Source organism: Lutjanus erythropterus, chromosome 8, assembly GCF_056507025.1.
Source record: "Lutjanus erythropterus isolate fLutEry1 chromosome 8, fLutEry1.hap2, whole genome shotgun sequence".
Taxonomy (NCBI): domain Eukaryota; kingdom Metazoa; phylum Chordata; class Actinopteri; order Lutjaniformes; family Lutjanidae; genus Lutjanus; species Lutjanus erythropterus.
This window is the reverse complement of record NC_139324.1, coordinates 27,581,155-27,593,227: the sequence shown is the minus strand read 5'-3', so window position 1 is coordinate 27,593,227 and position 12,073 is coordinate 27,581,155. Positions and strand designations below refer to the sequence as shown.

At 39.7% G+C, this 12,073-nt stretch overlaps 1 protein-coding gene across 2 annotated transcripts; it reads left to right on the top strand.

Moving 5' to 3' along the window:
- The first annotated feature begins 1,892 nt into the window (after positions 1-1,892).
- Positions 1,893-6,455, top strand: cdca7a (cell division cycle associated 7a). 2 transcript variants are annotated; one of them, XM_084725136.1, is made up of 10 exons: positions 1,893-2,034; positions 3,086-3,226; positions 3,331-3,453; positions 3,549-3,749; positions 3,863-3,940; positions 4,082-4,273; positions 4,376-4,504; positions 4,603-4,752; positions 4,909-5,045; positions 5,131-6,455. In XM_084725136.1, exons 1-10 carry the CDS (start codon positions 2,014-2,016, stop codon positions 5,162-5,164), a joined length of 1,206 nt encoding a protein of 401 aa, XP_084581262.1. In that variant the 5' UTR covers positions 1,893-2,013; the 3' UTR covers positions 5,165-6,455. The 2 variants fall into 2 exon arrangements, with proteins under 2 accessions (XP_084581262.1, XP_084581263.1); XM_084725137.1 differs by lacking the exon at positions 4,376-4,504.
- Positions 6,456-12,073: the final 5,618 nt, after the last annotated feature.

Genomic DNA, 12,073 nt, shown 5'->3' with positions numbered 1-12,073 from the left:
ATTTCTAACGAGGACACACAACACTGTGTGTCTGTTTTCATTCCCTGATGACCTCTATGAAAGACTTATGTTGTTGTGAGGAATGCAGAACATTTTGTGACTGTATGGACGGATGTGAAAATTCACTGTTCTCATCCAGTCACAGGCTGGTTTATATCTCATCCCAGGATGGTGTCACTTTTCCTTCCACCCAACTCTGTATTTCCTCTATAACCCCACAGAGGAATTCTTTTCTACATGGAGGTGGAAAGTTTATGACAAGCAGCCAAATGATCAGATATCTCTTTTGCAACACAATGAATTCTGCATGTCTGGACAGAATCTGCAGAAGATTACCAGGGATGGATCAGAGTTAGAAAAAGACAATTTTCCAAGCGTGTTAAAGGAAAGAACAGAAGGCGTGATGTTGATGAGAACTTGTGGCCAAATGCAAAGGACTTAAGCCTATTAAAGCATATAGCAGCATGCATGATTCATTTGTGTAACATACAAGAAAAGCAATAAAAAGTCCAAGAATAAAAAGGTAACCTGCAAACAGAATATGTTCACAAAAGGTCAGTTTATTGTGGCTGAACAGACAACTTCCAGTTCACAATGTTGTGAACACGACTTGAAGAGGAAGTTTCAGTGGGCCCATCTTGTAAACATGGTAAACATGACCCCATTTGAGAGCACCATTATAGTTACACACTCGTGAAGAACACTTAAATGCCTGTTTGTCATAATCTATCTAGACCTCTGCTCTCAGAGCTAGTCATTGATTATGAAGCTATTACTAAAATCAATAATCATGGAACACAGAGGTTATTATATAGCATATGTCTTACAACTGGCCTTTGAAGGGCAACCACAATGCTGCTGTGGGCCAGAATGAAACTGAGAATGACACCCATGTTTTAGTGCATTTCAGTTGTGAGATTAACTGTTGTGCTGAGCTGCATGTCAGTTACAAGAACTGTATCGAGAAATGTGTGTTAGTAAGTGTAAAAAAAAACCTCATGGCAACCAGTGGTATGATTGCTTTAAAAACGTTTGTATTATCGACCAAGTTTCTTAAAAAATAACCAAATAAACTGTTATAATGCCCTGAGCGTGAATAAATCTTCAGACTTCTTTATTCAAGAAGAAGATTGCTTACTTTCTGAGCTGCCTCTTTTGTGTTTTTTCTGTGAAGTACTTTTGCAAGGAAATATTCCATGATCAACTAATTCTATTGTTTTACAGTGGTCATAAACCCAGCAGTGCAAAGTTTAATTTGTTCTGGTGTGCCACACCCAGTCAAGCTATGTTCTCCTCTCAAAATCTTCAATCGTGCCCACTTCCTGTTGTTTGCATACATCCTGCGTTTGTCTTGTGTTTTGTTGCCACTCTTATCTTTCCTCTTTCTGTTCTTATTATTCTCTTTTATTTAGCTTTATTAAATTAAACTTCCTTGTCTTCCTGTTCTCGTTGCCAATAAATCTCTTTTATACTTTTATCAACTGTAACCCAAAGTGTTATTGATATATTTGTACTATGAAGTCAAAACAATTGATACGTCCTGTTTGTTGTAAAGCTGAAGTTACACACAAAAATACCTTTCGAAGTTTGGCCTGTTTTCAAAGTTGGACGGGGCTCAACAATTTACCCGCCTTGCATGCAAATCGTCAAATAAAAAACTCGCGCCACGGCAGAGTACATGGAAGAACCATCGCGCTCGCTTTTTAAATGCCCCAAAAATGAAGACGTTAATGCCGTTTGATTACTAGGAAAAATATCGAAAACATTTTAAAATGTTGCTCAATACTTTCGGTCATGTATGTGGTCTCAAGTGTTTACAGAATGTTTATTAAGTTATTAAACTACGGGACTACGTTTCATGCATCTTTCAGGACCTTCTGGTGGCGCGGGAAATGAACAGAGTGTAGTCTGAGCGTGCAGCTGCAGGACCTGCATTGTTCACTGCAGAGCTGCTGCTGCACAGTGAATAAGAGTGTGTGTTCCTGTGTTTATCTGGGACAGAAAGAAGGAAAAATGCCCTCCACCCGCTCCATGGTAAGAAAAACATCTTAACTTCTCTTTAAAAATACAATCCCATTAGAAACGATCGTGTGTGTTTTTTAAAATCTTCTTTATGACCACGTTGTATCAGTTGGGTTGCCATTTAAATCCTACATTTCCTTTAACGGTTAACTAACGGTAATCGAGAGTTTGAAAGTTTACAAACTTACAAAACTGGGTGTGATGAGCTGTATGCTTTGTATCAAATGAAAAGAGTAAATAATTTCATTAATTTAACAAGCTTTGATTTTGCAGCATCCCCTCTAACAATAAATAGAAAAGTAAAGAAGGAGGTATCTAGCTAATGTTCATTTTGGCTTGTTCATTTAGAGTGACTGAAATGCATGTGACTTGAATTGAAAAAGTTTAGTTATTGTATTGAAATAGATATGACCTACTTACCTACATTTGGCTAGCTTTGTCTCAGGGGTGTGTCCGTTAAGATAAGGCTAAAGACTTTGAACATTCGCTTTTTGTTTTTTTTATTTAAGCTTAATCAATAAGTCTATTGATAGAAACTTACACTTGATAGACAAACAGTTCAAGTAACTTAATTTATTTATTTATAGCAAAAATAAACCGAAAAGATCCCATCTTTGTTAATATTTGCTAATTTTAAGCTTTTGGGATGGAGGATTTAAACTTCGCTCTGAAGGTTTTTGTACAAATCAAGCAGTTTGAATTTTACCAAATATTGACCAACTGAATAATCTCAAAGTTAAAGGACCAGTATGTAGGATTTAGTGCTGTGCCATCTGAGCTTGCAGATTGCAAGCACTTTGTCTCATGCTCCCCTTTCAAGTGTGAAGGAGAATGCAATTCTTATTCTTATGGATATTATATTACATTTTTTTTGCCATATTCTGCCCATAAATCTTACACACTGGACCTTTAATTGATAATGAATTAACAGTTACTTGTAGTTCTACTGTAAATCACTTTAAAAGAAGTCCAGCTACTTGTTATATAAATGTTAATTCAGACTTGCCTACATTTGTGAAACAATTCTGGTCTGTTTTCTAAACTTACCTGTTTTGATTTATAGAGACTGGCAGCCCAGCCTCCATCCACCAGGATGGGTCTGAGGAGCTTCCGCAGCACGCCGATGATTCCCATGGAGACTTCCTCCTCTTCCTCTGATGACAGCTGTGATAGCTTTGGCTCTGACGGAGGTTTTGCAAATACGGTAACGATAAAATACCAAGTCTGAACTATTCTTATCAAATGTTAGTGAAAGTGTCGGGTCTTTGCTGCACCATCCGCAACTAAAGATCGTGTGTCTGTGTGTAGAGGAGCAGCTTAAGACGGACGAGGCGGACAGCAGAGAAACCGAAGGTGTTTGAGGCCACATCGGAGGAGGATACATGCAGCGGGTTTGAGGAGACCGTGATAAACAGTCAGATGAAGGCCATGGTGAGTTTTTAGGAGCAATGCAACTGAAACACATTTCAGAACTTAATCGGACCCCGTGAATGTTTCTTCTAATCGAAAGCTGTATTTTCTTTCAGAAAGTCGACTCTGGACCTCCGAGGCGTGGCCGCAGATCCAGCGGCTTGAAGATTGCCATGACGTTCCCCACCAAGAAGACGGGCAAGAAGAGGCCTGCATCTGAACCACTGCCTCAAATTAAAGCACATGATTCTGACTCTGAGGAAGAGGAGAACTTCATGAACAAGAGAGCCCTGAATATTAAGGAGAACAAAGCAATGGTACAATCTTCTGTATTTGCTTCAAGTTTAATTTGTATTCTGAAGTGATTTGGGCCAGAATAGCCTCCATTTTCATAGTGCTGTATCTCACTTATAATTTATTTATTTTATAGCTTGCAAAACTCATGTCAGAACTGAACAAAGTACCTGGACTCTTCCCAAGACGGGCAGCAGTGTCAGCGTCCACTACGGTAATTAATCTCCAGATAAATATTTGAGTCGTTTTTTCAGTTAAAATGAAAATTGTGATGCGGAAATGCAGCCCTCATCTTTACAATATCACATGGTATCACAATGCTCTGTATTAACTGGTACCGTCTGACCCTCTTCAGCCCCGGCAGGCTCCTCGGCGGTCTATGGGAACTCCGGGAGCTCGAAGGAGAAACCCAGAGCGATTGTCCCGACCCCACACACGGTCCCGCACATTGGTGGACGGACCCCCCAGCCCGCCTCCAGAGGAAGAGCCCGAGGACAAGTTCAGCCTCGTTCGCAAAAGTCGCTACTATGAGGAAGATGATGAACCAGTAAGTCATGTCACAGTGTGCACCTTTGTGTTGCATCAGATTCTCCTGAAATACAGTAAAAGTATTATTTGCATTCTGAGCAACTGTTTATTTTATGTGCAGCCTCGTCGCCGTACCTTCAACGGTGCCAAGGCGTTACCGCATGTGGTGCGGCCTGTGGATGAAATCACACAGGCAGAGCTGGACAACATCTGCAACACCGTGCGAGATAAAGTGTACAACAGCTCCACTGTAGGTCCCACATTCACTGCAACACTGAACATAGCTGCTGCATTTGTTTGTCAAAAACTTTTAGTTGACGATGCAGATATTTTTCTCTTTATTTTCAGGGATCCACTTGCCACCAGTGCCGCCAGAAAACCATCGACACCAAAACCAACTGCCGTAATCCAGAGTGCGTGGGGGTGAGGGGTCAGTTCTGCGGCCCCTGTCTCCGTAACCGATACGGAGAGGAGGTCAGAGACGCTCTGATGGATCCGGTGAGTAATGAAACATAGAAGCTCCAATTTCCAAAAAAAGTTGGGGTGTAATGTAAAGCATAAATAAAAACATTTTTTGTTATAGGAGTTTATACAAGACAGTTTGACATTTGATCATGTGTGTGACTGATTTTCTTTCTCATTGTCCCTGGTCAGGAGTGGCAGTGCCCGCCATGCAGAGGGATCTGCAACTGCAGCTTCTGTCGGGCCCGAGACGGTCGCTGTGCTACAGGAGTGTTGGTTTACCTGGCTAAATATCATGGCTATGACAACGTGCACGCCTACCTGAAAAGGTCAGTGGAGTAACTGCAAAGTTTCAAGTGGTGTGGTTTGATTTAAATGTCTATTTTTAACACTGAGATTCTCCTCTTTCTGCAGCCTGAAAAAGGAGATGGAGGAGAGCAGCAAGTGAAGCTCATCCTGGACCTGAATGACCATTTTCACATGCGCGCACACAGTTCAAATAATGTTCCTAATGTTTCAAGCATTGCAACACAATGCTTATTGTTTCTGTTGGTGAACTCTGACTTTTTTTTTTTTTTTTTTTTTTTTTGAGCATTGACTGACATCTGCAGGGAAGAACTCGCAGCCAGTTCTCTCAACCTAAAGCTGGATACTGAGCCCTTACATTAAGACTGGTTGATTGTGGGGGGGAAACAAACAAATGTTAGCAAAATGTCTCAACCTTAAACTGTTGACAGCCCCCTGATCTTAAATGTTTTAAGATGATTGATGTACATACTGTAATATGTAAAAAGAAAATCCCCTTTTTTTATACCTGAATCATCAACCTGCTGCAAAAAAAAACAGGCTTGTTTAGATGATCTACTGTATTTTTGTATTTTACCTTACATTGTTTTAAATGTATATATTTTACACAGCCCACTTGAACATGAATTGGCTTCCAAGGAATCCGTCTTTGTGCCTTTTTTTTTTTTTCTAGTTGCAAATGTATGCTTGTGTTTTTTACAAGTCGTTTATCCCTTTGTACGTCTGCCGAAAGTGGAAAATGTTGAAAAGAAAAACAAAATGTTTGCTTTAGTCGAGGCGTCCTGTAGAAATGGCCGAATGATCCGAGCGCTCCTGAGGCGGTGCGGGTGGAAAAGGGCACAGACCGGGGTCCACTGCCTCTCACTTCTGAACCGACAGGAACTGTGTGATATACTACAGCGCCTGGTTAAATATCCTTCATTAGATAACTGTCACTAATGGTGTGGAAACAATTAGCACACTCTAATGGGAATCTCATACCTGTAAATCATTTGATCCTGTTAAAGCACATTCTCGCTCTGCTCCAGTCTCTTTGGCTCATTTTCTTGCCTTACACTGTTAAGTAGAAATGGTTGAAGGTGGCACTGAAGTGGCAATAGAGTTATGGCCTGCGTTTTCTGTTCAGAAGTGTAATCCTCCACACAAAATGACATGGAATTAACCTTTGTGTCGTTCATCTTTGAAATGTACTTCATTCGACCTGCGGCAGGACACACTCTGATTATATGATACTGTTTCAAAATAATCAACGGTTGAGATTTCTTCTTCAGGGTAATGGCAGGTGGAGGTTATCATACTGCTGCTTGTATTTATCAGGCGCCGCACTCCTAACGAGAGGAGCAACGCTGAACTGTTGATACTGTTCTGGTGATGGTTGCTTTGTACTTACTGGGTTGCAGTACATTTTCATTAAAGCGTTGATCACCGCAGAATCGCGTTATCACTTTTCTTTGACTTGACCATCGCTCTGTCCAGAAAGGTGGCGGCTGTAATTGCTGTTATTGAAACATGGAGGAGAAAAATCCCGAATGCTGCTGGTGATTGAAGATCTTCAGAAGGTTGGAGGTTTATCAACATTTATATTAGTGTAATTTTGGTTCATGGGCCACATACAGCCCGATTTGATCTCAAGTGATTAAATTACTGCGTAATAACCTACAAATAACACCTCCAAATTTTTGTCTTTAAGTGTAAGTCTGAAAATGTTCACAATAAGTCATCAATTTTTAGCTTCCTTAAAGTAAGAAGTTATGTAAAAGTACATCTTCCTTGGTTTGAGAGCGCAAGGCCAGATAGGTTGGATGGATGCTTAAAGGGGTTAGCAGGGTCAGATCATATAATATCCTGTTTATAAGATACATTACTTGACCTAAACCGTCCAACTACAGCCACTGTAAAAGCAGAGTGGGAAAAGTGATTGGAGAGTTGGAGTTGCATTCACATGTTCCATAAATGCACATCACTGTTTAATACAGTTTAACTGTATACACAGATTACACTATTCCAAAGAAAAAAAATATCTCCAGAGGTCTCTCCTCATGTGTGAGCAATGCTATTACTTCACAGCTCTGTTCAAAAATACAAGTTTACTGGGTTGATATCTTCTCTTTTTTTTTGTCTGAGGTACTTAATGTTCTGATAGGTGAGTTTAGGCACTGAAACAGGCACAACATGTCCTGGTTTATGTCCTTATCACTGCTAAGAAGTTAATCCCATTGTTCTGGAAAATGAAAGATGTTAAACATTAAAATTATGGGGTCACAGAACTGATAGACACAATTCAACTTGAGAGAATCTGATTCATCATTAAGGACAAGCTGAAAGATTTTGAGAGGATTTGGCAAACTTTACTCTCACATCTTGCAGATGGAACCGAGTCCTAAATGCAGTCCGGGGTTGGGGGCGAGGATTTTGGTAGACAGGAGGAGAGCTCGAGACCATTAATATTTTTCTTTTCTTTCCCAAATTATTTATTCATGCATTAATTTTTGATATAATGAGTTTAATATTAATACCATATTACTCACAATAAAAATGTTGGAACCATCCATTTACGAAACAGATGATCACATGAACAGCACTGTAGTATTTAACTTCTTTATGACTCAAACAACTTGTCAAGATCTTTTATTTTTCCAGACATTTCGACTCCTGTGTAATCCTGGCATCACCACACAACAACGACTGAAGCTGAGGCGTTGTCTGTACATGTAGGATGGCATGACTCACCATTCAGGCTTTGAAGCAGTTTTCCTCAGTTTATTGGTCCTCCAGGTCCAGTCTGCCTGCATGGTCCGGGACTACAATGACTCTGAATTCGCTCATGACGTTTTTACCCATGAAACATCTGATATCACCCTTTTAGATGATCTTATAACTGCTGCTCTGCACTCATTAAGCAAATGGGAGATGCAGTGATAGCAGTAGTACCTGGAAAAATGAAGAAAGCCACCCATAGGGACACCAGCAACACTTCACCAGATCACCAGTATGGATGTCCCACTGGGATCCATGGAGACAATGAGAGCATACCTGCACAGCACGTAAGTGGTAATTCCTTTAAATGTATAAAATTGTTTAAAATGTGTGCATATTCTTTTTTCTTTAGCTTCAGCTGTCTGAACTGTGGCGGTGCACCGACATACTGAAGAATTTTTCATGAGCTGAAGCTGTTTCGAACAGATCAGTCTTTGAGTGAATGCATGCACCCCCCTCAATGTTTCTCAGTTAAATGTTATGTCACATAAGTTTGAGCCCCTCATGTATTACCATTACAATATTACAACAACCATGTTTTTTTGTCTTTCCAGGCTAATGGCTAACTGGCTCCTGCTACATATTGTAGCATAAAAACATGAGAGTCATATTGATCTTGTCACTTAACTTTTGTTGGGGAAAATGGCTCTAAAAAAAACAAAACAAAAAAAAAAAAACTGGGTTGGCTTGGGGGAGACAGCTAGCCCATCCAGAGCTAACAAAATTGTGTCTCACCCAGTGACTTCCTGGTTCTCGTGGTTGCCTGGCAACCTGTGCCCGGCCAAGAAATATTCTGGCACATAACCCTCAGTAAAACGCTGAATTGTCGTTTTTACGCTTCAGTTTCGTACGGATTAAACAAATTAAATACAACATATTAGTTAGTGAGTTTTATTGGAGGCTATAGTTTGGTTTTGTTCCCTGTTTCCAGCCTTTATGCTAAAATAAGCCATGTTCACCCTACAAATATGAGAGTAGAATCAATCTTCTCACTCAGCAAATGAGAAATTTATTTCCCAATATGTCAGACTATTCCTTTAAGGTTCGGACTTGTCACTGATTAAGTCCTCAGTCACTGGACTATAGTCAAGTCAAGTGATTGAGCCTTTTGATGCTATTAACTGATGTGACTGAAGTAGCCCATAAGAATTTGTAATCAAATAATTGTGTTGATTTACAAATGACTAATTGCTAATTAAGTCAGTCGTGTTTATTAGTTACACAACTGTTACATGACAATGAATCAAAACATCAATACTGAAAAAAAAAAGAAATATATACTGACACAGCAAATAAACAACAATAAAATGAATCCGTTTACTGGATACATTTATATTATGTGTAAAACTGTGTTGCCCAGTTACTTTTACATACATATGAGTAGAACATTATATTTTGAAACATTTCACAATGTTCAGCTTGAGAATTATTCTACTCCATTAATAACATTGTAGAGAAAATCATGATCATATCATACAATACTTTTTTAGGGTATAGCAACAATACAACTTCTAGTAAACAACTCCTCTTTTATCCTCCCTTTTTCCCTCCAAAAGGAACATTTCAAAAACTATTATTAGTATAATAAAGATGCACTTGAAAATACTAGTCCTGTATTAAATACCAATGATCATCCACTTTGGGGTGATGAATATTTAGGGAAGTAATTGTTTACAACGCTCAAGCATTGAGCTGATCTGGTAATCAGGCTATGAAATACAATATTTATTCATTAGAGCAGATTTAATGAGGCCTTGCGGCGCTAATTATGAAAACCAGTGTAGCAGTAAATGAGTAGCGCACGGTGGCGGGCTGCGGGGTACCTGTAAGGAGGGACTGGGGGTTGAAGTGCCCTGAATGCCATGGCACAATGAGCAGCAACACACAGCCCCGACTGTGGCCGTCCAGCCCACAGCTATACATCACCGGACCTGCAGACAGGTCGCAGATGGGCCCCACGTCCCTGCATGCCCTGCTCCTCTGTACCTCCAAGAATTAAGGCTGGATTTCCCCAAAGCATCTTAACATCCAGATTATGTGTTTTACTGCACGTCAAACAGACAACAAAGTAGAAAACGTGGACGTGCTCAGCGCAGACAGGCTTTTAAATACTGCTCCACTGATACACCGCCACAGCCATAAAGCTGGAACAGGCCGAGCGCTTATTCTGCAGTTTCTATTTGTATGCAGGTCTGGAGATATGTGGTAGGATTTCGCAGCATAATATGGGTTTTGATTGACTGATATTTTCATTATGGCTGCAGGGTAGCGTGAAGACTGTTAATTTGCTTGGGAGTCCTGCAGGTCTACGGTGATTGTAGTAGAGCCAGAAGAAAAGCAGAATAAATGAAACTCACAGGGCACAATCACAATCTGTGGGTCAAAATCAACTGATTAATTATAATTTAGAATCAATCTGTCAGGCCTCTGTAATAAACACCCTTTCAGGCTTGCTGCTTAATAACCAGCTTTATGTGGTACAAATGGTACACCGTGGTACACCATGGTACACCATGTAATGCCAGGTTAGTACAGTGAACACATGCAAAATAAATACCGGAGGTGCACAGAGACGTCATTGTTTGTATCTGTATCTGTTCAAGCTACAAAATGATCCGTCTCTGTATCTGTAATTGGATAGGAGACTAGAAGTGGGTGTGGTTTATGTTCCAGTTCCCAGTTGAAAATTTCAACTTGAACGCTCCCTGAAGTCGGATTTTTGACTTGGAAAGTTGGAGGAACCTCACCAACCCCAGCCTCAAAATCCAATATAGTGTTTGCACCAACATCACGTAAACAACAGAATGCATTGCATGCTGGTTAATCAGTTCAGGTCGACTTCAGGATGTCTTAACCACAGGAACGTTCAGGAAATCGGGTGGAAGCTGCTGAAACTCACAAAGAAGGAAAAGCTGCAATATTTTGAGAAACTCAGGTTAATATGTGGCGAAGCTGAGATGACTCTGTCTTGGGATGACAGCTTGACAATTCTGCCCTCTATTTCCTCTCCCGACATGGTGGCCATGGTGTGGATGGCGAGGGAGGCATAGTGTCTCCTCATCATCGACTGACCTTATCATTTTAGGATTTCGGTCTGCAAGAACAATATTTTGGACCGAAATGCTGATCCGTCATTAACACAGAAACAATCAAACCATTCATCTTTTTAATGATTTGTTATTCTCACAAGCTTATATTTGATTGACCATTTTGAACAATTGCTGTTTTCAAATGAAACTCATGAACTTGTGAAATGCCACATGGGAAAGTCATGGACACGACTTTTGAACTTGCAGCTTTCCATCTTCAACTGAACACAATAAACTCGACTCCATGTGAAGGCAGCAGTTAATCAGGGTCACGTTCAATCTGAAAACGGTGTGCAGTGTGTGCTACGGTTTCTGGTCTGAACAACATGTGTGTGCAACAGGCTTTGAAGTACATTTTCTCTCGTTCGGTGGGTGTGTCAGAGGTGTTACCCAACCAGCAGCGAGATGCACATAAACGCTGCAGTATTAACAAAGGGGTTAGAGTGCAGTGCACTTGCAAACACATCAGATGTTCAATGCACCCCTGTATCTGTTTAAATAAATGCTTTGCTACATTTTGTCAGAGCTGAACACGACCCAGGAATAGTCAGAATGAGTTGAATGCATTGGTTACGTTCAGTATTTTGAACATGGCCGACCACAACTTTGATGATGCACAATGAAAACACGGCTGCTCTGCGGTCGGGCGGATGTTCTGTTTGCTAACCTAATATTCATTAGCATTGCAATTACTGTTCCTACAAAGCATCAAAATGATTTAATATTAACATATGATTGAATATTTCCCGATACTGTACTTTTCATCTCTCTACCTCTCTTTTGTGTAAGTTTATCGCATTCACTTGAGAAGAACAAAAATTGTCCTGTTTTTCTGAATTAATGAGATAATTTTTTTTATGTAAAAAAACAGCTGTTTTTCTGAATATATGAGCTCATTTTTCATGTTAATTTTTTTTCTGTTTTTCTGAATTAATGAGATATTTTGTTTAAAAAAAAAAAACATTTGAAACACAGAGCTGTTTTTTTTTAATTCTTCTTTAAAGTAGTTTGTAGGTTTCTTCTTTATGTCATTAATTCAGAAAAACAGAGCAATTTAAAAAAAAAAAATCTTTTTATTTTTAGCTAAACTGTCTGAACCACCTTCCAGTTTACTGTTAGATGTTGAAAAATCAGGAACTGAAAAAAATGTAAAATAAATCAAAAGATTCTTTTCTGCATTGGAAATTGAAACTCTACAATAAAAA

What these genes read in the sequence shown, in the direction of transcription:
- cdca7a (XM_084725136.1), top strand. Translation starts at nt 2,014, where the DNA reads ATGCCCTCCACCCGCTCCATG. An exon ending in ACAGTCAGATGAAGGCCATG is followed by an intron (nt 3,454 to 3,548) that starts GTGAGTTTTTAG and finishes ATTTTCTTTCAG; the next exon opens with AAAGTCGACTCTGGACCTCC. An exon ending in AAGTGTACAACAGCTCCACT is followed by an intron (nt 4,505 to 4,602) that starts GTAGGTCCCACA and finishes CTTTATTTTCAG; the next exon opens with GGATCCACTTGCCACCAGTG.